This window comes from Podarcis erhardii (genome assembly GCF_964252035.2).
Source record: "Podarcis erhardii genome assembly, chromosome: 14".
Classification (NCBI taxonomy): domain Eukaryota; kingdom Metazoa; phylum Chordata; class Lepidosauria; order Squamata; family Lacertidae; genus Podarcis; species Podarcis erhardii.
Window position 1 is genome coordinate 44,372,367 of NC_138503.1, and position 26,628 is coordinate 44,398,994.

Genomic DNA, 26,628 nt, shown 5'->3' on the forward strand with positions numbered 1-26,628 from the left:
GCCGCAACCGAACTCCGAGTCTGCGTTCCACTCGCGGCTCGCACTTTCGAGACCGCCCCTCGCCGCAGTAGCGGCGGCGGCGGCGCCGCCTCCTCCTGCCTCTTTCCCGACCGCCCCTAAACCCGCAGTTCCGCCGAGCCCCTGCCCCGCCCTCCATCTCTTTTTTTTTAAACCAGACGCCGGCGAGCGCAGCGCCCCCTGCCGGCCCCCTGTCGAAGCCGCAGGGGCGGCGCTGGTCCCTGTGTGACCCAGAGCCGCGCCGGCCTTCGCCGGGGCCCCGGATGCAAGAGGCCGGGCGGAGCGGGGCACGTCATTGTTCCCCGACGCGGGCAAAGCAGGAGCAGGAGGGGAGGGAGGCGGAGCGGCCGGGCTGAGGCGAAAGGGGAGCCGGCAGCGCCGTCCCAGGTAACTGAAGCGGGAAAGGCTGAGGGGGGACCGCGGGAGCGTGAGGGGGGAAGGCGGGAGAGGGGGGGCGGGGGGCCGGGGGGGCTGCGCTGGGGAGCCGCGCCGGGCTAGGCCGCCTCCCCGGGCCGGGGCTGCTTGGCGCGGCCCGTTCCCGCCCCCCTGCTGCTGCTGCTGCTGCGGGAGCGCCCCCTCCTCGCCGCCTCAGCCGCCGCCGCCGCCTCCTCCGCCCGTCGCTTTTTCTCCCGGCGCTTCCCTTCCCGCCTCCCCACTAGGCCCATGCGTGTCCTGGCCCCGCCCCGCCCACTGCCATTTGCCTCCCCTCTTTCTCTCTCTTTCTCTCACGACCCCCCCCCCCCGCTCCTCAGCCATCTCTGCCCCGGGGTGACCTCCTACCCCCCACCCCACCCCCGCCTCGCGCCCACCCCCCAGCAGCCCCCGTTCCTCTTGCAAACGCCGCCCCCGCGCTCACACAGTGCTAGTGGGGGCTGGGGGGGTGGAGGCATTATGGGGCCCGAGGTTTGGGGCGTTGGAGATATGCGGGGGATGGGCTCTGTGATATGTGCGTGGGCTTGTTTTCTGTGGCTGAGGGAGAATTGGGGGGAGCTTGTGAAATGCTTCCCCCCACCCCCACCCTTCAGCCCCACTTTGCTGCTTATATGGTTTGGCGGGTGGGGGGGGGGTGAGAGGGAAAGGAAGGGAAGGCAGTTGGGTGGTTTGGAGGGAATGAGGTGTGTATATGTACCTGTGTTTTATGTCTGTATACCGCTGTGTGTATTTCTGGTGTCGTATACACACACGTCCGCATAAAGTTGGTTTTCTTTCAGTGTGTGTCTGTATACTGGCAAGTGTGTGTGTGCATATATACGTTCCTATGCACATTTTATATATAGTTGGGGGTGCAAAGTGTGCGTTTCACACCACTGGTGTTATGTACATATAGAGAGATGTATGTACAGTTGGCTTTTAGGGTATTTGTGTGTGTGTGCGTGTGTGTGTGTGTGTGTGTGTGTGTGTATTGCATATACGTATATAGTCATTTTGCTTTGGCAGAGAAGTATGGGTATTATACATCCAATTCTTTGTGTGTGTGCACTTCTCTCTGTGGGTATGGTTGTCAGAAGGCTTTTGAATAGTTTGCCCCACTCTTCCATTCTCTGTTTCAGCATGGTTTTGCGTGTGCGCATCGTAGCTGTCTAACACAGGGGTCAGCAAACTTTTTCAGCAGGGGGCCGGTCCACTGTCCCTCAGGCCTTGTGGGGGGCCGGACTATATTGGGGGGGGGAATGAACAAATTCCTATGCCCCACAAATAACCCAGTGATGCATTTTAAATAAAAGCACACATTCTACTCATGTAAAAACACCAGGCAGGCCCCACAAATAACCCAGAGATGCATTTTAAATAAAAGGACACATTCTACCCATGTAAAAACATGCCGATTCCCGGACCGTCCGTGGGCTGAATTTAGATGGTGATTGGGCCAGATCCAGCCCCCGGGCCTTAGTTTGCCTACCCATGGTCTAACTCCATCTCTAGGAAGGTCTTGAGCTTTAGTGTGGAGCAGGGGCCTTGCTTCCTCTGACCTCAGATGGGGGGGCAGTTACAGAATTCCCTCTTTTCTTGGTCCCATATATACAGTGGTACCTCGGGTGTCTCTTTTCCTCACCTTGGCTGTCCAAATGGGGTAAAGGGGGGGCAGTCCCCACACAACAGACCATTAGCCCCAGATTGTCAGCTTTCTTATAGAAAAAAGAAGTGCAGCCCTCCCAGCAGTTTGAGAGCTTCATCAGCTTCTGTGACAGGTCAGCTCCATCAGGCCTCCCTCTCCCCTCAGCTGTTATCTGGGGACATAAGGCACCTCCTGGCCCAGACTTGTGCCAGCTGGTCATTACACAAAACAACTCTTTAGAAATTGGTGCCTGAGTTTTTATTTTATTTTCCTCTGCCTGCCTGTTCCTTTCTCCTTGTGTATCATGTGGGTTGTTGTGGGGTTTGTTTGTTTTTTAAAAATGAGAGTTGGTGGGGACTGTCTTGTTTTGATTGTATGCAAATCACTCTGAGGGCCTTTTTGGTTGAAGAGCAAGGATACAAGTGCTCCAAATAATAAATAAAATATTTGTAGAACCAGAGATATTCTCATTTGTGAGAAACCTGCCTGCTTCCACCTTTCAATTATGTATATATGTTTATTCCTCTCCCTTGGAAAAATTCCTGTGGGTGCCCATATCTTATTTCCCTCTGATTTGTAAGATTGTCCTCACTTTGCCATTTCCTTCTGGTGCCCCTGCTCATGCCCCTCCCCCTTGCTGCTGAAGGGGTGGGTGGGTTTGAAAGTCTCCTGTCATTCTCTATATAGTATTACTTCCTTTGCTTGGTTGCCATGGACACTACTTCTCAAATGAGTGATTCCTGTACTTTCCCTTCTTCTCATTCTTCCCCCTGTGTCTGGAAATCGGGCTTTGATGTGGTGGGGATGGGAATTAACAGAGACCCGGGTCCTTTTGCATCTTTTAGGTCCATAGCGTACATGTCCACCTTTTCAGTCCAGTTCATCCTTTTGCCACATCTGATTAGACATGTTGCAGCAGCTGTTGCTGGGTTTGAACAAGGGCGGCGAATCTTGTTTCCCGCATGGACGTTTTCTGTATGCACGCTGGCTGTGTGACATGTTGACATCAGGGCCGCGTTGCTCTGTATTTGGCATGAATGATATTATAGCAGCAGCACAATAGATTCCTGTGTAGCAGAGCTGGGAGGGAAAGTATCAATATGCCTCTTCTGTTCCTTGCAAAATCCACCTTCCCCAGGGAGGAATGTATCAAATGCTTCTACCTTCAGTAATATTAATTTCCAGGGATAGGGGAGATAGACATTTTACAGATACTCTACCTTCTGTGTGTACTGACTACCACGCCCCCTACTCAAAGCCCGTTTTATAGCCTCAGTAGCTGGAAACATACTACTTTTGCTCTCCTGGCATAAACAATGCTTTGTAAGTATAAAATTGCAAACACAATTGTATCTTGAAGGCACGTTTAAAACACACAGAGCTGCCTCTTTGCAAGTAAATTGCTTCTTTCGGAATGGAATATGTTAGAAGAACCAGTTAACTTTGTTGCAAAAGACCATAGTGAAATTAAATTGAAAGATTTAGGCACAAGGTCGACAATTGTGGGGGAAAGGAAACAAGAAGCTGGGGAGAATAAATAATTGAGAACAGAAATGGCGGCCAGTGGGGGGGAGACGGGGCTTATGCAGAGAGGGTCTGAATCCAAAAGAAGTAAAACAAAATGGAACTACTGGGGGTAATTGCTGGGACTTTACATTCTTAATGGTCGGTGTTCTTAAAATAATTACAGCTTTTTAATGAGAGACCTGATGTTTCCAATTAAGGTATTTGATTTTATTGTAAGGTGTGCCCTTGTAAATGTGGTGTACAACATTTCTTCAAACAGACTGAAAATTGGGCAGTTACCTGTTGCTAAATGTTACTGAAGTTTATAGCTGAGCCATCTATCCATCCACCTGCTATGCTATTATAAAATATAATTTCCCATTATTATTATTATTATTATTATTATTATTATTATTATTATTAATTGTGTACTGCCCTTCCTCTGTAAATATCAGGGCGGATTGCAACATAAAATACAAGATAAAAAACATAAAATGCACAATAAAAACAAAAACAAATAACCCCCTCCTCCAGTCTGTATCTGCCTTAAATTATCAGGAAATAAATTCTAAACACTTGGAGCATTGCAATATATTGAACTTGTTAAACAGCATAAATGTTGGCCCCTGCAATTTTCTCAGATTGGTTAGTTTTGTTACAGGAATGGGGACCCTGTGCCCTCCAGAAGTGCTGGACTACACGTCCCATAATCCCTGACCATTACCCATTGACTGAGGCTGATGGGAATTGGCATCCAACAACATCAAAAGGGTTACAGGTTTCCTACCCCTGTAGTATTAATTGTTTTGTTCAATGTTTATAGCAGGGGTCAGCAAACTTTTTCTGCAGGGGGCCGGTCTACTGTCCCTCAGACCTTGTGGGGGCCGGACTATATTTTTTGCGGGGGGCGGGGGAGGATGGATGAATTCCTATGCCCTACAAATAACCCAGAGATGCGTTTTAAATAAAAGCACACATTTTACTCATGTAAAAACACGCTGATTCCCAGACCATCCGTGGGCCAGATTTAGAAGGTGATTGGGCTGGAAACAGCCCCCGGGTCTTAGTTTGCCTAACCATGGTTTATAGCAACTGTGCAAGGTCAACTCACATTTTCATGTGGTGCTTTTAATTCAGGCAGTCTTTGACTTGCAGATTGCTTCAGAATACCAGTGGTTTGAATCTTGCATTTTCACAAACCGCTCAGTCTCCCATCTGAAACACCATTCACACACACTGACAATTTTCTTACACGGATATAACCGCAATATGGAACTGGGGCGCAGTTTGGAGATCTGGAAGGCAAACTCCTATGCATAGGTCAGGCTGACCAGTGACTCTGGGTTTGTGTGTTTGTTTGTTGTGTACTTTGTGTTACAGTGGTACCTCAGGTTACATACGCTTCAGGTTACATACACTTCAGGTTACAGACTCCGCTAACCCAGAAATAGTGCTTCAGGTTAAGAACTTTGCTTCAGGATGAGAACAGAAATCGTGCTCTGGTGGCGCAGCAGCAGCAGGAGGCCCCATTAGCTAAAGTGGTGCTTCAGGTTAAAAACAGTTTCAGGTTAAGAATGGACCTCCGGAACGAATTAAGTACTTAACCCGAGGTACCACTGTATATGTATTTTCTCTGCTGCTATTGTTGTTGTTGTTTAGTTGTTTAGTCATGTCTGACTCTTCGTGACCCCATGGACCAGAGCACGCCAGGCACTTCTGTCTTCCACTGCCTCCCGCAGTTTAGTTAAACTCATGCTGGTAGCTTCGAGAACACTATCCAACCATCTCGTCCTCTGTCATCCCCTTCTCCTTGTGCCCTCCATCTTTCCCAACATCAGGGTCTTTTCCAGGGAGTCTTCTCTTCTCAGGAGGTGGCCAAAGTATTGGAGCCTCAGCTTCACGATCTGTCCTTCCAGTGAGCACTCAGGGCTGATTTCCTTAAGAATGGATAGGTTTGATCTTTTTCAGTCCATGGGACTCTCAAGAGTCTCCTCCAGCACCATAATTCAAAAGCATCAGTTCTTCGGCAATCAGCCTTCTTTATGGTCCAGCTCTCACTTGCATACATCACTACTGGGAAAACCATAGCTTTAACTATACGGACCTTTGTTGGCAAGGTGATGTCTCTGCTTTTTAAGATGCTGTCTAGGTTTGTCATAGCGCATGCCATTTGTCTTACTTGTTTTGAGTCATCAGGAGCTAACTGCTATGCAACCATCTTCCTGTTCTTTGTATTGTATTCTACGTTGGGTAGATTGACCTACAGAAGCTGAGAGTCCTGCTATGAAGCAGGTGATTAGACTAGTCCCAGGGCATTATCTGAAGGCACATGATGCAGGACCTTTGCTGAAGTTAAGCAGGTCTGGTCAGTGCCTTGACCGGTGACTACCTGGGTCAGTGTTGTATAGGCTGAGATTGGGGAGACACAGCATGTGTCATAAGCTGCCTGCCCACTTCTTGGTTTGTTTGCTGCTCCCAAAGGGGCAGTGAACTGGAAGCACTGCAGTATGGCTTGTTAAGTCAGATCAGAGACCTCTCCCATGAAAGCTGATCTTAGGCCTGTTGTCTTGGGAGCAAGTCTCACTGAATTTAGTAAGGCCTACTTCCCAGTAAGTATGCCCACGTAAAGTAACTCACCATCCAGTCACGTAGGATTGTGTAAGACTTGCAGGTCCCACCCGATTGAAATCAGTGGAAGTTACACAACACTAGTTGCTGATTGGGTGCCATTTAGGCACACGCCACGTTCTGTGGCTTATTAGGAGTCATAAATATTTTCTCTTAATGTGTTGTTGGCAACAGTATTGAGAGCCATACCATTTTAACAAGAAAGTGCTTGTGTAAATAGTGAATCACAGCGACTGTGCTGTAGAATTACTTTTCACTCTTTACTTTTGTGACAATTTCCTCTTTGCCTTTTTTCATTATTGTTACATTTCCCAAGTGGTGGTGAAGCATCCTTGTTTCCTCGAGGAGAAAAGATGACAAACCTCTTTTTTTCCTCCTCTTCCCCCCTGCCCCACCCCGCTGCTTAATGGAACGTACTCTTTGTCTGGATTCGCATCTGTGTTTGTTGTTGGATAATCTTATCTGAGCAGTTGACAGTTTTGGAGTTGTCTCTTATTACTAGGTTTGCTCCAGGCACCTCTGAAATGATGCACTTGGACTGTAGTTTACTATCTTCCAAATGAATTTTGGCTGCTGTGTTCATTCTCTTCTAGAAACAATTCTCTCAGATGACTTGCAAGTGAACTCCTGCTCAGCAATTGTGCTGTTGACTTATTTGTACATCGAGGGCTCCTTGACCTTCTGCCCCTTCCTCCCCGTGCCCCTTCAGATTGTACCTTTTCCTAGTTAATAGGGGGAAGAGAATTGCGCTTCCAATGTGCTCTTCTTTCATTGCTATTCCCATTAAGAACAAACAGACGCATGCAGGAAATGAGTAAATACTTAAGCATGTTTAGTGTTGGCGCAGAGATGTGCTTCTCAGTATGTTTCTGCTACATTATTGGGCAATTTTGGTAACCTGAGCCCTGTAATTCCAAAAGGAAGCCAGATTTAATAGGGAGCTCTGAGAAGGTGTTGTTTAACAGAGCAATGAAAGCTGTTAGATTTACTTTATGTAACCTCATATGTGTGAAACACTTCCAGTAACCTTCAGTTCTCAGTTACTGTCAAGCCAATCTCTGGGCTTTGTGTTGATCTAGACACCCAGAGAGATTAGATTTGCTTAAGATCTCTCTGGTTTCAAAATACAGTAGGGAGTTAGTATAGTACATGCTACTGTTAGCTCTCTCCAGCAGTTCCTTTCACTAACATGGGCTCTTCCTGCCTGATGGATCCTCCCTCTCTCTGCTTCCCTCCCAAACTCAAAAGGATATGCACTGGTGGGACATTACTGTCTGCATTACTATAATATTTTCTTTGGTCCAGCCTTGCGTGTGCCATTCTCTTAGCACACGAAGAAATTGTGCATGCCAGCAGTTGAATTGCAAGCCTAACTAGCACATGCTGCAATTGGTTTCCTCTGCCTGGAGTAGTGTAGCACTACTACTCTATATTTTAGCCTTTTACAGCCAAAAGACAGTGTCACAATCAGAGCTGCTATAGCACTATTGCAGCTGTGTGTACACTCCCCACTTTTCAGCCTTCAAGACAGAAAATATTGTATGGATGGCAGCAGCTCTAGTGCAGCATTTATGTATTTATTTAAATGAGGATATGCAATGCTAGGGTAGCTGTGTGACCATACCCACTTTTGACGTTAACGCCAGAAGGAATTGGGAGAGCCATAAATTTGGCATCTCCTGCAATGCAGCACCGTCTTTCCAAGTTGGGAACTGGGATAATGCAGGCTGCAGCACGTTGCCATGGTCAGGCTCAATTGGTAGGCTGATATGAGACATAACTAATTCTGAGACTAATATTAACACAGAGAGCCCTGTGAACGTCAGCATCATCAAGTAGATGGATGGTGCTGTTTGGCCCACCATCCACCATGAGCCAGGGTTGGCCAAGCATGTTGCAAGTAAACTAGTTCTTCCTCCTCCCTTTACCCCCTATATCTAGAGATTGAAGCAGCCATTTAGGGAACTGGAATACTTTTATTGCCTGGGGGGGGGGGGAGAATTAATCCAAAAGAAACTGCCATGCCACACAATGTCATGTGCAGTGGCAAGTAAGGGGAAATGTGTGTACATCTTATGGAACGAATGCAGGCTGCGCAGCTATCCCAGAAGCCAGAACAGCAAGAGGGATTGCTGCTTTCACTGTGCAGCGATCCCTCTTGCTGTTCTGGCTTCTGAGATTCAGAATATTTTTTCCTTGTTTTCCTCCTCCAAAAACTAGGTGCGTCTTGTGGTCTGGTGCGTCTTATAGAGCGAAAAATACGGTACTTAGTTGTATGCAACTTGTTTATAAAAAATAACATCAGTTATTTAACGTGTTATGAAAACAGGCATGGCAAAAAGAGGGGCTTAAATGCTTGATTAGGGTCAATCCAGTCTGGCAAGGTGGGATTTTTTTTCTTTTCCAATGTGCTGCTGATACTCACACATGCCTTAGGCCATACTGAATCTTGCAATCTGTCACCTACATGGAAGCCTTAGTGTTCTCTGAAACAATGCACTGATGCTGAAGCACTTTGTCACTTTATGCAGGACACCTACTGGGTTGCAAGCAGCTTCCTTGAAAAACCAAGTGAGCCATCATTTCTGACCTTGCAGCAGTGTTAGAAACTCAAATATATAAGCTAGGTGCCAAATGGCACCTTAAACTTAAGTTGTGGTCATCACAATGGATTTGTCTATTTGCCAGAGAGGTTGGGGGAGCTGGAGAACACCCCTTGGGGCAGCCTGACTGGCCCAGTGTGGCCACTCCAAGACACCGAGCGACTGTCTCAAGAGAGATTATGTGGGTGGTGCTACTTGGGAACATTGTGCTATGGCCAAAGAACCAGTACATTTCTTTTGTTTGAGGAGTTCACGTTTCTTTGATTGAGTTTCCGTCATGTGTGTTGTCTACTTAGAAAGTGAATCAAGATTTCTTCTCCTTTTGCCGTTCATCCACAATATGTTTCTCTCTCTTTCTCTCCCTCTCTCTCGGTTTTACAGAGATGAACAATGACCATAGTTGACAAGACGTCTGAGTCCTCAAAGCCTTCGGCTTCTGAGAAACAGCCTTTCAGCTCCGTGGCCCCAGCTTCTGGAGAAATGGACTCGGGCTCTGCAGGATGGGGTGCTGTGTCTTCTTCTTTAGAAGCTCCAAAACACAAAATATCTTTGGGGCCAGTGCCAGGAGCTGCAGTGTACTCTAATTCATCAGTACCTGATAAATCCAAGCCCTCGGCTCAGAAGGATCTGTGTAAGTAAAGCTGCTCTATTAACAAAGAGAGAGAAAAGAAAACACACCGAAGCGTCTTACGATTTTATTTTGTTTATGAAATTCATATGCTCACCCATCAATAAACATTCCTTGGTCTGATTACAAACAAGAGAAATATACAATGCACAATAATTAAAACCAACACTAAGCAGTAAAACATAGCAACCAGAACACTTGGATTTGCAAGCTACTTCCATTGTAAGAAGCAGTATACACCTGAATACCAGTTGCTGGAAACTGCAGGACGGGGAGATGGCTATTGCACTCAGGCTTCCCAGAAGAGGCATCTGGTTGGCCATTGTGAGAACAGGGTGTTGGACTAGATGGGCCACTGGCATGTTTTAGCAGTCTCTTCTTATTTCTTAAGCCTGTTGTGCAACCCGTGCAACCTTAATTTTTGAAAATTTGTTCCACCTGTGGCAAGAGCCAAAGGAGAAAGCCATATTCTCCTATTGCAGTAGTTATGCCACAGTTACCTTGGTAACTATAAACAAGGCACAGTCAGCAGTTGGGATGAACCATTAAGCACATTAAAAATGGTGTTGATTAAGAAGATGATTAAGAAGATTTTTATGCATCGTAATATCAATATTCGTTTTTTTAAAAACCTGAAACTGGCAAGCATAATATTGAGAGGCATTCTTTCCTGAGTAGGAAAGAAGAGGGTGCCTCTTCTAAGAAGCTGCCTGCTTAGATACACATGCACATTCTATATAATCAGAGAAAATGCTACTTTTCTTTTGTGGTGCTGGTGTGAGGTAGCGGTCAGAGTGTTGGACTAGGAGACCGGAGTTCAAATCCCCATTCAGCTGTAAAGCTCTCTGGGTAACCTTGGATCAGTCAGTCACTCTCGGCCTAGCCTGCCTCACAGAGTTGTCAGGGTAAAATGGGAAGGAAGAGAACCATGTTCACCACCTTGAGCTCCTTGGAGGAAAGGTGGAATAGAAATGTGAAAAAAAGAGAAAAACCTGTGATACGCATGCCCAGTGTATCAATAGAACAAAATACAAAATGCATGATTAATCACCTAAGATTTTTCCAATAGTTAACGTTTTTAACACTAAAAAGATACAGCGTTCAGATCAGGAAGGTAATTAAAATGGGTTTTTATTTATCTTTACCATTGTAAATTACTTATTTAAAAGTGGTTCCACACATACCCTGGGCCACCTTTTAGCTGGAGCTTCCCAAACATCATTATCCTTTGTTCTGAATTTTAAAATTCTATCTTTGAGTAATCATTCTTCCAAAACCCTAAATCGCTTCAGTATATTTTAAATGTGTCTTTGGTCTTCAGCCGCTGTTGGTGACGGCATTACTGCCCCGCAGAAGGTCCTCTTTCCAGCAGAGAAGATATGCTTGAAATGGCAAAAAACGCACAGAGTTGGAGCCGGTCTCCAAAACCTTGGCAACACATGCTTCCTCAACTCTGCACTGCAGTGTCTGACCTACACCCCACCTCTTGCCAACTACATGCTTTCCCATGAACACTCCAAAACCTGTGAGTATATTTTAACGTTTGTCACACTTTCTCTAAAAATGTGGACAATATTCTATGATTCTAAATATGGCAGGCTTCTTAAGAACATGGTCTGTTCTTAAGCAGTGTAAGGCAGTTCCTATGGAACCCAAGTTAGTCGTGCCTTTTAAGTGCAGTAGATCTACTCTTGAGTATACACCCCTGTGTTTTTACTATCCTGAGCTGTGAGTGCTGCTCAAATTATAGGTATGAATGAAGGCAGGTGGGTGAGAACCAGCCCATTTTTGTTAGGCCTTACACATAGCATATAGAATTGCTTTGCTTACTAAAGCTGCTCAGAATTTGTTAGATGTTGAGAGTGGTGTCTATTGCTTGTTTTGGAGATAATTGCATATAATATGTGTGCTTTTAAAAATCCATCCCTTTCCCCCTTGGATGTAAATAATTTGGCCCCTTGAAGCAATTGCAATGACTTATCCTTGAAGCAACGTTTTGTTGGACTGACTGCTTTTTGTGAGCTGCAAAAAGGTTTGTCCAATTGTTTGTTTTATAATACAGGATGGGTATTTCTCCCCTGCCCCCCTTTCTTTTCAGGTCACGAACAAGGATTTTGCATGATGTGCACCATGCAAGGTCACATCACCCAGGCGCTTTCAAACTCCGGCAATGTCATCAAGCCTATGCCTGTCATAAATGATCTTAGACGTAAGCGTTTATCTTCTTTGACATCTAGTATGCTTTAAACTACATAGCGTCTGCATGACATGTAAACCACAAAGCCCACCACAGCGTAAAGCCATAGATTGTAGCCTACCAACTTTCCTAGTTTTGCCGTCCTAGGCAGGCAACAAAAACAGGAGGGATGTTGTGCCCCTGATGGGTTTGAGTTCAGTTTGGTAAGTTGCAGGTTGTGTAAGCCTGACCTTTATATCAGGGTGGGGGACTGTCAGCCCACAGACCAAATTTGGCCCACCAGGCCGTTTTCCAAAACCATGCCCACACCTGATGTCATATGTGATGTCAGATGTGGGCTGGTAGAGACGTGGCTGGATTGGCAGCCCCACACAGCCATTGCCTGGGGAAAGCAGGATTGAACTCTGTGCATTAGCTGACGTCAGATGGGTGGTTCTACCCACCTGTTAAAGTTGACCTGCTGGGTGTGGGGAGGTAAAGATCTGGTCTGCTGGGCCAAAATGTCTTGCCACCTCTGGTTTATGTGATATATTCAATGTAACTTCTTTCTTTGCATATTAGGAATAGCAAAGCATTTCCGTTTTGGCAATCAGGAAGATGCACACGAATTTCTACGGTACACCGTTGATGCTATGCAGAAAGCATGTCTGAATGGTAGCAACAAGTAAGTTGTAGTTGGAGCAATACACCCCCACCCCCGGAACTATTATTGTGTTTGTGAAATCTCTTTTGACCTAAATTATCTACTTCTGTGATTTGTTTTTAGATTGGACAGACATACCCAAGCTACCACATTCATTCATCAAATATTTGGAGGATACCTAAGATCTAGAGGTAGGTTCCTAAAAGACCAAGATCTTAGCGTATTGTTGACATTCTGACTTGTTTGAGTGCTGTTGAACTCTGGCTTCGATCACTGTATATTATTCTAAACTTCTTTTTTCCCGTTTCAGTAAAATGTATGAACTGCAAAGGAGTTTCAGATACTTTTGATCCATACCTAGATATTACATTGGAGATAAAGGTATGCTCATTTGCAAAAAGAAAAAGCTTTGTTTAAATCTCCAACAGCCATGCAGTTTGGTTGGGTTAGGAATGTGCTTTTCTACTCCAAAATATAAGAAAGCTGTCAATGGGGTTAGTTCCATTCCATTTCATTAAAGCTGGCCGGGGGGGGGGGCGGGGGGGGATGGATGTTTTACAGTCCAGTGGCCACATTCTTTCAGGTACAGCTTTCTGGGAGCCACATGCAAGTGATGGGTTGGGACGAGAGGCAAAAAGTGGATCAGGCATTATGTGACACTTACCTTTGCACAACAAATTATGTTGTAGCGGTAGTCAGCAGTCTGCCCACATAGCTCTTCATCCTCCATCCAGGCAAGCAAGAAGCATTGGATTGTAGCCGGTGCTAGTCCTACTCAGAGTAGACCCATTAAAAGCAATGGATGTAGCCAGGATTTTTGTTAGGGGGGCAGAACCTCAGATTTGTATTGATTTAGGAGGAAGTTGCCCTCCCCCTTGGCTATGCCCATGGACACAGCTAACAGATGGCTTAATTTCCACGGGTCTACTCTAAGTAGAGCTTAATTGGATACAACCCATTATCACAGCTCAAGAGCACATTCCAGCCAGACAAAAGCACATGGGAGTCCCGTTGGCCAGACTTAAATACTTGAAGGGCCACATTTGGCCCCAGGCCTGAGAGTCCCCATCAATTCCCACAATGAAGGCTTGAGCTATTCTACAGCAAGCCTGTGCTGCAAAAACTGTCTTCATCATTGCATGCATGAAAAGTAAATGTTTTCCTGTAACACGAGACCTACTTGATTAGACCAAAAGGGCCAAGTAGCTTAGCATCCTACTTCCCACAGTGACCAACCAGATTGTTCCAGGAAATCCACAAGCATGGCATGAATGCAAGAAAACAACCTTGTTTTGCCTCCCCTGCCAGCAACTGGCAATCAGGGGCATCACCTCCCTCTCAACATGGAGGGTTCCATATAGCTGTTGTAATTAACAGACATTGACAGGTCTTTCCTCTGCGTATGTTAGTGGCCATCAGCTTACCTTGTGGCCGTGAGTTCCAGCATTCTCTCCATTTCTAATGTTCTAGGGTGAGCTTTGCTTATGAAGCAAAAATGAAACCATGCACACACAAGATGGAGCTGTTTTGGGGAAACCCCAAGGTTTGGAGGAATCCAAAAGTCTTGAAGGGGGGAGGAACTCAGAAAGAGCTCAGTGAGGACTGAGCATGCTTATTGGCTGTGGAATGCTGACTGACTGTTGCGGGAGGGGAAACAGAAAACTGGGAGAATGAACAGGAGCACTCTGCAGTTTTGTTGCAGGTCCCCTTGGATAAGTTAATTTTTTATTGTTTGAAGAAGTATTTTCTTCAAGAAGTACTTCAAGAAGTATTTAGGTGGCATGCCCCCTGCAAAAATGGTTTTACAAGGAACCATGGAAATGATTTTACAAGGTTCTAGTTTGGGGGATGATAGATAGAGATGACTTTGGAGTGCCCAATTCACTGATTTAATGCATTTGGTAGTTGGAAGAGTGTCTCCCTTTAAAATGCACTGTGAAGATTCTGCCATGAACTAGAGTTAGCTGGGAATAGTTTTATTTTTATTTGCGACACTCACTTCAGTTCTCCTCTTCCTCTTTCTCTAGTCAGCGCAAAGTGTTAACAAAGCTCTGGAGCAGTTTGTCAAGCCAGAACAGCTGGATGGTGAAAATGCCTATAAATGTAGCAAGTAAGAAGAAACAAATTTAACGTGTCTCTCTAATAAAATACCAATTTGTCATATGAATCTTACATGGTTTAAAAAAAGAGTTTGGCTTTCATTTAATGTGCAACTTGCAAGGCAAAATGGCATTTGCTAAATTATTTATCAAGGATATTTAGTGATATGTGGTGTAGCAAGCTTTATTTTGACACTTATTTGCGTATTAAAAGCAATCCAAATTCTTTGAGGACAACTGGAAGTTGTATTTTCTCCTCCCCACTCTCAGAAGCAAATGAATGGGGCATTTAGAAGAGCAGCTAAAAGTTACTGTTTCTGGCAGCCCTGAAACCATTGGAGGAGAAAATATCTTAAACTGTTTTTCATAACGTTTTTTAAAATGTTTCCAGAATTTATGTTGTTGCTGCCCTGGGCTCCTTTGGGGAGGTAAGGGTGGGATATAAGTTGAATGAATGAAAAATAAGAGCAGCACTGGCTCCAGGTTTTCAGAAGCCCGTGGGTCTTCCTGCTGTTGTTTGGAGGCATTGCTGGTCCTCTGCATCACGGTTGGTTGCAAGACAGGGCTAATGAATAAGCAAACAGTGCCACCTTTCCTTCTCGCCACTGTTGACTGTTGTTTCCTTGCTTGTCCCCCCTGGCCCACAGCAGGTGACAAGCAGCTGGCAGTGAAGAGGAGGACAGGAGCTCGGGGGCTTTCGTCAGTGGGCCCCTGCTGTGGTATGGGCCCCCTGTCAAGTGTCCAGCCACGCTGACATTTGACATTGGCCTGGATCAAAGGGCATGCGGGAGGTGGGAAATGGCAGGGGCATTTTATTTTCTCTTTGCCCCAAAGAGCAACCTTCTTGAATCTGCTGTTGTGAATGGACATAATTTATTTATAAAAATCTGAGCCTGCATACACTAGTTCAAATAGGGCAGGCAGTTGTTTGAACTTCAGGAAATGGGATAACACCAAATGAAAATAGCCTCGAAAGCTGAACTGGATGTCCTCTGCTTATGTTTTAGGTGTAAAAAAATGGTTCCTGCATCAAAGAGGTTTACAATACATCGGGCTTCAAATGTACTCACCTTGTCCTTGAAACGGTTCGCAAATTTCAGTGGTGGCAAAATTACAAAGGTAACACAGCGCTACAACTGGATTGGATTTTATAGACCCAGATATAAATATTGACGCATGTTAAAATGCATTCTGCAGCCTGGAAGCAAATATTGTGATGGATGATATAAAAATGGTTTTATATTCTACTAATTATGATATAGTACAGGGACAGCAAAGTATAGGTTTAAAAGCAGCACAGAATGTACATTTGGGAGTACATCTTTTCGTCCTAAGTTTCTAGAAACGAAAGTTGCCTTCAGCAAAGATAGTGGACACCTGTTGTATCTTGACAGGAATCTTGCCCCACAGAACAGAGGGGGCCACATTAGAAGCCCAGCTCCAACCTGCTACAGATCAGGCTTCTGATACCTTGGGAGCTTGAAAGAGAAACTGTTCTGCAGAATACAGTGAACTACTAGGTATAAAAGGGATAAGGCAGTTTCCCAAGTAACTTGGTCCTGAGCTGTATAGGGCTTTTTATGTTCATACTAAAACCTTGTTCTGCTGAATTGAGAAAAATGCAAGTGTTTTCCCCCCTTTCATTTCTGTTTAGGAGGTGAAATACCCTGAGTATTTGGATATTCGGCCATATATGTCCCAGCCAAATGGAGAGCCAATTATTTATGCATTGTATGCAGTTTTGGTACATACTGGTTTCAGCTGTCATGCAGGACATTACTACTGCTATATAAAGGTAAATATTATTTATAAGAGTCACGATACAAGAGGAAAAAGGAATGGGGAGGGAAGAGGAATCAACTGTCTGCTACTGGTTACGTAAAACTATGTAATGTGGAATTGTCACAGCAGGAGAGAATTCTGGGAGGGGAGGCACCAGCTAGCAGTGGAGGGAACCTTGCAGTCACCTCCTCCCTCAGATTCAGCCTAGTGGATTGGCTGCTGGTGGAAACAGTTCTGGGAATGGAGGAACTAAACAGCAGCTGATCCCAGTCCGGCTGACGGAGGGGGCTCCACTCTGTTGCCTCTCCCTTTAATGCAGCCAGTTTTTTAAAAATAAAAATTTTCCATTTAAGAATTTCTTTTCCTTTCCTTGCACTGAAGTCTTTGTTCAGTGTGTTTGCAGGCAGGCACTTTTTGTGATATATCCTCCTTTGGCCCCTTCCCGTAAAAAGGTTGTTCTTTATCCCTCTTTTTTTTGTCCTTTTGAAAGAGGCCCATTGTTGTTGCTTTCTAGATGGGGCTTCTCTTCTGCACTACTGAGTCTTAGCACTACCCAAAAACCTCCCATTAATTTCACAGCACCATAGAGTTGTAAAGGAGCAAAAGTCCAGCTAGTCCAACCCCCTGACCAAAAGACAAAGACAAGCCTACCTATGCAATCTGGATCACAGTTTGCTGCAAAGGAAAGAAAGTGCTTGTGGAGCCGAGAGCTCCAGAGGACTCCCAGCAAGTAAGTGTGGAGGGACGATGTGTTGGCGATGGACTGTGAAGCCTTGGGTTCAAATCTCCACTCAGCTGTGAGACACTTGCTGATTGGCCCCGGGCAATTTCTTTCTTTCTTTCTTTCTTTCTTTCTCTCTCTCTCTCTCTCTCTCTCTCTCTCTGTTTTTGTTTCAGTTTCTGTTTCTGTTTCTGTTTCTGTTTCTCTCTCTCTCTCTCTCTCTCTCTCTCTCTCTCTGCCTCCCCATCTGAAATCCTGGAGAGCTGCTGCCAGTCAGTGTAGACAATACCAAGGTAGATAGATCAAGACTTGGTATACAACAGCTTCCTATTTTCCTATGTACCTGCCTCATAGACTTGTTGAAAGGATAAAACGTGATACCCACATGTATACCTTTCCCAATTCATTTTCAGAAGAATAAAATCAGGGGTAGCCTTACCATTAGGTAGACCCATGTCAGATCACATAAGCCAGAATTAAGGAGATGACAGTGAGGAGTTAGAGGGCAGAGTTGTATCCCCTAAGCTAGTCTGCTGTCCTCAGGTTACTATCCCATTGCTAGTAAGATTCAATTGCCACTGTGGTCAGCTTTGGTATTGGGGGGCAAGTTTCATCCTTTGCTTCAGCAGCAAAATATCTTAGGTGTAACACAAAGGTAACACATGCTAAGCTAGGTAGGGGAGGCAGATAAAAGGAAGAACATGTTCTCTTCCTACAGAGACATCTCAGTAGTCCTCCTGCAGCCCTCAGCTGCTGCAGAATACTTTCATGTTGTAATTTTAGTTGTTTGCATCTGTTTTAGCTGGGCTGTTAGGAGGTCATTGCACCAGGACAGAGTGCCAGGGATGGTTTCAGCAACTAAAAAATATGTTGTCTTCCATGTCATAAGAACGGCCCCTAGCAAAAGCAAAGGGCTGTTTCTCAATGTAGTTGTTTTCACGCTGTGTTTCAGGGAACTCTAGGGTTCCTTGGAAGTTTATTAGGAGTTCTTGAATGAGAAGCTCAGCAAACGGCAGACAACCAGGACATACTTCCTTGAAAGACAGTTTGTCCACCACTATTTATTTTCTCTTGCAATGTCCAACCACAAGTGTGTGCGGGGGTATACTTTCTGTTCATGCAAGACGACTGTGAAGCTCAGTAGGCCTGTGACTTAGAATTCCACATGATCTCTGAAGCAGCTCCCAGAAACGTTTGTGATGCAGCTCTGTGAATCTGCCACCCTGAAAGAAGAGAGGGGTGGAAATAATTGGTGTGGGTTTTCTGGATATATATTTGTATTTACTAAAAGCTTTCATGCAAACGTAACAAGACATTACAAACAGAGAGAAGACAATGAATTTCAGTAGAGTGGAGATACTAATACAAGAGTGCTGATTAATCTATAATGTTGAGGTCATCATACAAGCCAAGGGCAAGTTGTTCACTAAACAGTTAAGCATGTTTTTGAGGTGGTGTCAAGTTGTTTTCTTTAGTAGGTATTCAGGTTTTCTGGAAATTTTTTGAGTTGGGAAATTTTCCTGTGCAAATTACTGGCCAGTTTGAATCAGAAAATGTTCTGCTTCCCTAGAATGTGACTTAATTTATCATGCTTATTTTACTTTTACTTGATAAGAGGAAATTTAAATCGCTTTGACTGCGATGCTTGCCTAGTATTTATTTGCATTTATTTTCCTTGTATTTATTTACAGTTGGCATGTGTTCATTATTAACATTGAACTTATGAAACAGATTTTATTTTTGGTGGAAAAATGAAGCATGGGGGTGGGGGGAATTCAACCCTGCATCTCTGTGATGCCAGGAGGTTGTGATTTGTGTTGCTCCCTAGCATCACTACCATCTTGTGTGCTTTTTCAGTGGGTTGTATCCACCTAAAAAATTGTGTATATGTTTGTTTGTGTGTGGAAGGGATGGGACTTCCCCAGCCTCCCTTCCTCCAATCCCTCTGGAAAATATTTAGGGATGGTGTGCAAGGAGGTAGACGGAGAGGAGAAGTTTTGCAGAAGTTGTTTTGTGTGCAGTGATTTAGGTGTATACAGCTCAGTGTAGGCAAGGGTCAAATGGGCTAGAAGATGCTGCAGGCAGGCTGGAGCCCAGTACTGGATCTCTCCAAGAAAGGTTGAGGGCAGGCTGTCCCTTAGAGCAGTGTTTCCCAACCTTGGGCCTCCAGCTGTTTTTGAACTACAACTCCCATCATCCCTGACTAGCAAGACCAGTGGCAAGGGATGATGGGAATTGTAGTCCAAAAACAGCTGGAGGCCCAAGGTTGGGAAACACTGCCTTAGAGACCTAACAGCACTGGGAAGGTCAGGGTTTTGGATCCCTGCCTTACTGGGCTGGGCTGGTAACAAACTTAGCAACAGGGGTGAAAGGCATCTGGGTGAAAAGCAGGCATTCAAAGTAGACTGGTAATGACTTTAGACACATGTCCTGATAACAAACACAGCTTATGTGTATTCAGATTGCTTTGACCATCATGCTTTAGAATACATTTCTGTCTGCGCTGTTGGGGGTCAGTCTCATCCTAGAACTTCAGAAGCATCCTGCTGTGGCAGTACAAAGAGAACAAAGGCGTAGGTTTTTTTGCACTCAACACCTGACTCTGGCATGCCAGCAAATCAAACAGCTGCTCACGTGGCATTCTTGTCTCCTCGCTTGCCTGCCTGTTGCTGCCATCCCTCTCTCCAACTGGGAAACCCCGCTGCCAGACACCTGAGACATGAAGGGAAAGCTGCACAACCTCTTCTGTCTCGGGCAGTCACCTGCTGGAGGTGGCAGGGGCAGCAGCAGCAGTTGCAAGACTCTGCATTCAGTTTGCCATGTACAGTTGGTGTGCAGACATGGAGTTCACAGGGCAGAGAACATTCTTCTGTATCGGGTAGCAGAAGGGGGGTTTGGAGGTACTGGTAGATCTCTGTGTGTTTGATAGTAGGTCAGCAAAGGTCTCTTGACTATCAACAGCAGGCTTCCCCAGCCTAGTGCCGTACAGTTTGTTTTAAACTACCACGCCCATCAGCCCCAACAAGCATGGTCACTGGTCAGGCGTGATTTAAGTTGTAGTCCAACAACATCTAGAGGACATCAGGTTGGAGAAGCCTGCCCAGTTAACAAAAGCAGGTAGAAATGCACATTTTAAAAAGTTTATTTTTAAGCTATTCTATAAAAATATAAATTGTTTGCCGCTTTAGTTTTGTGTTGGGATTCCTGATTCATAGTAACTCAAGTGTAGATCCTGGCTTCTTTAATTCATTGTTTGGCTCATGGAGTACACAGTGATTCGGATAGTTGGCTGTGCCTTCAGCGCCACCGTTTTACATCTGGTTCTACCACTGCAACCCCCAGCCTCTATTTTGCACCTGGCTCCAATTTGTGGACCTTGAGATTCTAGTGAAACAAGAATACTAAACAAGGTCGCTAAACCTTGAAGTCTGGCCACCACTGCTCTATAATTGATTTTCAGCCTGAGCTGTAGCATAAGGAAATTTGACTGTTGCTGAAGCAATACAAGATTAAGGACTAATTGTAATTGAATGGTGGCTGGGTGAAAAGGGCCCTGCTCATTGTAACTGTGTATATAATCCTATTGCTTTCTCTCTGAGCAGAAAAGAGAAGCAGCTGTCTGTTGCTTGGATACACAGGAAAATCCTTGTGTTGTGTTCCTCTTAGCTCATTCCTTGCCTTGAAGCTGGTTGTCATCTCTTACTGTTTTTCTGCAGTAGTCTTGCCTCTGCCCAGATTCCAAAGCCTCCTCACAAATTTCAGCTTCACTTGGTTTTCATGTTCCTGGTTCAGTGGAAGGTCAGATTCTACGGAGTGAGGGACCACCTTTCCCAACATGTGCTTCTGTGGGCCAGACCCTACTCCCTTGTATTTTCATTGAATATCAGCCACGTGGAGCTGGGCCTTAATTGTCATGGCCACAGGGCTGTGGAATCTGTCCTTGATGCGGGTTTAGAACTGTTCTTCTGGAAAGCGTATAAAATCCACTTATTCTGGAGTTCATTTGGTCAACTTGGTGGTAGCCATTTCTAATTTGACAGTTGTTGACTGCTAGATTGCTGTTTTTCTGTGAGCCTCCTCACGGTGTGAAAAACTGATTCCTTAAGCCAGGAATGAGGAACCTGTGGCCTTTCAGATGGTGCTGGACTTCTAACTCCCATTAATCCCAGCCAGCATGGCTGGTGGTCAGGAAAGATGGGATTGAACAGCTTCTGAAGGACAACCGGTGATGAACTGCTCATATGCAAGGCTTGCTTTCAGACGCCAGAGGAGATTAAATGGAAGATTCTACGTTTAATATTAAACCACAGTTGCCTGTTATGACCAGACATGGAGAACTCCCATGGTTCATAAACCATGGTTTGATCCTGGCTTGTTTGAACTAAGTAGACTTCAAACAAGAATGCCCTGAATTTGAGCTTGACAAATAGCTGTGGTTAGTCAATCAGAAATGGATGCCTCTGATCTCTTCCACCTGATATGTGATCTTCAGCTTGCACACAGAATCCAAACCAGCCGCATTGTCTTTTTCCTTTACTTGTCTTTGTCAGTAAAAGCAATAATTTATAAACATCATTATACAGTTAGCAGGGTATACAATTAATCTACAAAAATCTGTGGTACCAGCCTAAACAGAGTTTAGGAATTCTTGGACTAGCAAGTTGAAAAACTAGGTCTAGTTTCTGTGGCAACAAAAATCAGTAGGTTTTTTGGACTGGTGGCACTAGGCTGTCTGTCTGGCAATAATACCAAGCTAAGTAAAAACATTTTTTTCCCTTCAGTTAGCAAAATGGACTCCAATTTAAAATGCTGACATGCTTTAAAATGTACATTTCTAGGTAGAATAAATGTGATCAAGATATCTGTTCCCCCACAATTCATTTTCTTATTTTGCAATGTACCAGTTGTATTGTCAGTTAAGGTGTTTGAGTAGCCGAATAAACGCAACAGATTTATTTGTGCTGCCAAAAAAATCTAATTTCAAAATCGTACAAGACTCTTGGGGGGGGGGAGAGAGGATGATTTATACCAGACACTAGAAACTTCATACTAATCCTCTGAAGTAAGATTGTTCGAAAACAGTCTGAAATGCTGTTTTGTTAGTAAAATTAGCTGTCAGCTGCAAGTCCCAGGATGCATTTATTTCAGCTATTGAAATATAGCATCCAGCAGTATCTTGGATGAAAAATAATTTTTGTTTCTTGTGGTGATAAGCCTGAACAGTTTCATCCTGTGTAACTGCCTATGTCTTGCCTTTATACTTGATCATGTTTTTAGCTTAACTGTCCGTAGCCTTTAGTTATTTTCCTTTTTTCTGATTACTACTTCGATCATTTCCTGCATGGTGACATGCCTTGAGTATCTCATCATTATGCGATGTGGTGGACTCAATTCTTAGCAATAAAGATCCCTCCTGAGTGGCCTAGTCACTATAGGCATAGCCACTTGCAGGCACCACACACACAAAACTTGTTCACAACCAGCCTTTCCCCCCTTGTGGTTATAGAATACAATTATAGAGTTGGAAGGGACCCTAAGGGGTCATCTAATCCAACTCCCTGCAGGGTGGCCATCTTTGTTTAGGGAAGAGGCTCAACCTGGGCATGTGAACAGAGGCTCTGAGCATGGGCTTCCTTGTAGTTACTGCTGTTGCTGGAAAATGTACTGAGGTTTTAAAACTGTGTAAGCTGATAAATACACAATGGGTTTTTATCAAAACAGGAAGGGCAAGGCCTCTGCTATTCCCTCGAATTTTTGGACTCGGTTAAAGGGGCAAAAAACAAGAACTCTGAAGGTATGTTATACCTGGCAGAAATGAATGGAAGAAGCCAGATTTGTCTCAAATGGTGAATTCTTTAAGCTGCTACATCTCAAACATTTTGCACCGAACCCGTCTGAAATGTGGGCAGCGTGCGGCACTTAACACACAAATAACCCTCTCCGCCAAATTTCAGACAGTTGGGACAAATCTTACGGGTTTTATTAACGTAATAATGTCCAGGCTTTATAATGGTAGGGTGCGATTTGACCTATCCAGCATTACTGTCTTGTGCCTGTAGAAATGTGATCCTGCCCTTGTGACGTGGAATAATTTGGGAGGACTAAATGGCCAGTATGGACTGTCATAACTTCAGAATCGTCCTGTTTTATTTGTTGCATTTAAATTCTTCCTTTTCTCCAGTGAGCTTAAAGCAACATACGTGGATTTTATCCTCCTAAGAATTCTGCAGGTAGGCTGGGCTAAGAGAGAGTGACAGTCACAGCTGACTGAGGATTTGAACCTGAGTCTCCCTAGTGCCAGACATATGTGCACTGCTGCACCCCACTTCCTGTGCCTTTCAGTAGGAACGTACCATGGACCCTCCAGTTGTTGCTGCAGTGCAGTTTCCATCATCCCATACTGATGGGAGCTGGATCCAGCAACATCTGGACAGCCACAGGTTCCCATCCCTGTTATGGACTTCTAGCATAGATCTTGCTCAAAAGGAAGCCTTCTCTAAAACATGAATCCTGTGGGAATTACTCCCATTCCCTTTGCTAACCTGTCAAACTTTACGTCATCTCCACATTTAACTACTAGTAGTACAGCAATATGGCACGCTTATTTCACATTTCTTCCACCGGAGGGCAGGCTTTCTCTTGTTGCCTGGTCCTGAGAGTGCCATTTTTCAATTAAGATTGGGACATTTTGTTTCTAAATATCATAAATCCACTTGATGTTTGTGCTTTCCAGTTCCCTGTCCCTATGTTAGAATCTGGAGCATTTGAAATCAACCACTTACCTTGCTCAGAAGCGTGAGAAATTATGAATATAAATTATTCAGTGTATACTGCTGCTGGAATTTTGATGCGTGAAATTAAGTACATCACACTGGGAGACATCAGTGGATATGGTGTATGGTAATATTAGGTGCACTTAGCAGCTTTGTTTATGTTGATAATAGGGTACAGTTAACAATTATGCCTGTTACAAGTTCTTACAAATTATGTGGAAGCATGGAGCAAAAAAGTTGGACGGAAAAGATGCCAAAACTTGAATGCATTATTTGGGGGCAGAAGAGAGATTATGGTTTCCTGGCATATTATAAGCAGTCTACTTATGCTATTTACTGTCCCTTAAAAAAAAATTTAGGAGATTGATGAACTCTTAGTCAGCTTTTAACTTTTCCACTTTACTTTCTCTTTCAACTTGGCATTCTGAAAATTCTGATCTCAAAGTGCCATCAAACATGCATATTCTCTTCCTGCTTCTGGGCTTCGTAGAATGTCTGCTGGACATGATACCTAGTATGGTTGCGAGATGGAATAATTTGGGAGAACTAACCGGCCAACATAGGTTGGACTGCTTCAGAATTTGGTCTGCCTTCCTATGATATCTCAGGAATTAAATCCCTTGCTCCTCAGCTGTGTGAACTTTCCCCAGGACCTTTGTTCCATTTTGCAGGCACTTCTTTTGGTCCTGCCACCATCTGATATGGTGGGCAGGTACCCTGGCAGAAGGCGGCCTTTTCAGTTGTGGCACCAAGTCTTTCATGACCCACTGGGTTTTTAATGGAAAGGAGATGTAGAACTGTGTGCCATCTGCGTTATGATGACAGGAAATTCCAAAACTCTGGATGATGTCCTCCCAGTGATTTCACGTAGATGTTAAAGCCCACAAATGGGTGTGAGCAACACCTGGTGGGGAGGATGGAACCAGAGTCAGAACTGGCACAGGAGCTGAGCCAGGGAGCACAGGAGATTAATGATCTTGGAAGGGAGCTGTTAACCCAAGCAAATGTCCAGAAATGACATAGAGACTGCTAGCTCCATCTCTGTCACTGCTTGCAGTGGCGTCTTTGTCCTCCTCCCACATAGACCCTTCTAAATAGAGCCCTGGTGATAAGAGCTTTCTCGGCAACCAGATGAATGTTCCTCTGGTGACTTTGGGACTTCCCATTAGCTCTATTGCCACCTTCGCTCCTGAGGTCTAAGTTTGGTGTTGGAGAAATTGGTGATTAAGGCCGGACTTAAAATGGGGAGACAGATGAGGTGTCTCTTAGGCTGCCCTTGAGCTACTGTGGGTTCCTCCTGGTCTTCAGCTGGAATAAGGTTATCTGCATCTTCCTCTGCAGAGGTCTCTAGGATGTGTGTTAGATGGGATCCTGCTACTAGGGGATAGGATAAAACTATGTGGGGCAGGCCTAGGAGGCCTGTAGCACCACTTCCAGGAAGTGCCCACCATTCATCAGTTCCTTTCAGCCACATCCTAGAAAGGCACTTCTGGAGATATTATTGCCAATGATATTGAAAGTTGCAGAGGTCCATCGAAATAATACTATTTATATGCCGCCCATCAGACTGGGTTGCCCCAGCCACTCTAGGCAGCTTCCAACGATTATAAAATCGTGGTGAGACATCAAACGTTAAAAAGTTCCCAATATAGGGCTGACTTCATATGTCTTATAAAAGTCAGATCATTGTTTATTTCCTTTACATCTGATGGGAGGGCATTGAGCTCCTAGTCCACCAAATGTTGTATTATGCTTCTATATTTGTTGGAAGCTGCCCAGAGTGACTGGGGCAACCCAGTCTGATGGATCGGGTACAGATAATAAAATTATTAGTAGTAGTATTATTAAATGTTCCTGGACTCTTAACTTCCATCAGGCTCAGGCAGGGGGTAATGGGAGAGGTAGCCTTTTCCCCCTGTAAACCGTTTTTAGGTGTGTGTTTCTTTTACGATCAAGGGGCATATAAATTTCATGAAATAAATAAATATCCATCAACATCTGGAAGGCCGCCAGTCCCTCATTCCTGATCTAGATAATCACATCGTCCTAAAATACCTTGAGATGTCACTGTGTGCTCAAGCACTGTGTAAAAACACTGCCATGTTGTAACCAGTTGCAAAGACGACTATAACGTTTTCTTCTTCTTTTTTGCAGGCCAGTAACGGGCAGTGGTACCAGATGAATGACTCCACCGTCTCAAACAGTGACATCAGGACTGTATTGAATCAGCAAGCCTACGTGCTTTTTTATATCAGGTAATGCCAAATGCAAGTTGATTTCCCTTGCGCTGTGCCTGCATCACTGTTAGTTACGTCTAAAGCCTTTTGGTTTTTGAGAAATTATTCCTAATTCAAGGGCTGAAATTGGGGCAAGCAGAAAGAAGGTCTGTCTACTGGAAGAATTCTGGGTGGTTTGCCATAGATCGACAAGGGTTTCCGACTACCAAAGATTGTAGCAGCAGCAGGAGCAAGCAAAAATGTGCTGGTTTTTTAAAAAATGTGCTGGTTTCTTCTGCCTTACTTGTCTCTGAAACACACGTGCTAACTGCTGTCTTTCTCACCAAGCCTTCCTGTAACTCTGTTGGCCAGTGTTAATACATCTGGTTCAACCACCTTCAAGTCCACAACTGTGTACTTGGCTCCAGTTGGTAGACATTGGGTTTCTAGTTAAAAAAGGAAGATTTCCACAAAGTTGAAGTTTACCCACTCTTGGCTTAACCTAAAGCCTGTTAGCCAGACAGTTCTAGTCACTGGATACAAATACCCTTCTGCACTCACTGACTCTTCGGCATCTGGCACACGGATTTTGGGGGAGCTGGTTCAGGCAGAGACAGAAACCGACCAGCATTTGCTGTTTAGCCAGTTGGGTAACCTAAATTGGTTGACATCCCTCTGCAGTCATTATGGGGTGTTGCCTTGCAAGGAGTGAAAGCGGTTTTGCAAATACATCAAAAGCATGTTATCTGTCTTCCCTT

At 44.6% G+C, this 26,628-nt stretch overlaps 1 protein-coding gene across 1 annotated transcript in view; it reads left to right on the plus strand.

Annotated features, from left to right (window-relative positions):
- Positions 1 to 227: 227 nt before the first annotated feature.
- The window catches only part of USP42 (ubiquitin specific peptidase 42), a 37,638-nt gene continuing 11,237 nt past the window's right edge, over positions 228 to 26,628 (plus strand). Inside the window, exons 1-11 of the mRNA XM_081839558.1 lie at positions 228 to 405; positions 9,193 to 9,442; positions 10,761 to 10,964; positions 11,538 to 11,648; positions 12,198 to 12,300; positions 12,403 to 12,470; positions 12,590 to 12,660; positions 14,307 to 14,389; positions 15,386 to 15,497; positions 16,033 to 16,173; positions 25,809 to 25,909. Of these exons, the coding sequence (XP_081695684.1) occupies positions 9,202 to 9,442; positions 10,761 to 10,964; positions 11,538 to 11,648; positions 12,198 to 12,300; positions 12,403 to 12,470; positions 12,590 to 12,660; positions 14,307 to 14,389; positions 15,386 to 15,497; positions 16,033 to 16,173; positions 25,809 to 25,909 (1,235 nt within the window). The 5' untranslated portion in view covers positions 228 to 405; positions 9,193 to 9,201. The remainder of the gene's footprint in view (positions 406 to 9,192; positions 9,443 to 10,760; positions 10,965 to 11,537; positions 11,649 to 12,197; positions 12,301 to 12,402; positions 12,471 to 12,589; positions 12,661 to 14,306; positions 14,390 to 15,385; positions 15,498 to 16,032; positions 16,174 to 25,808; positions 25,910 to 26,628) is intronic.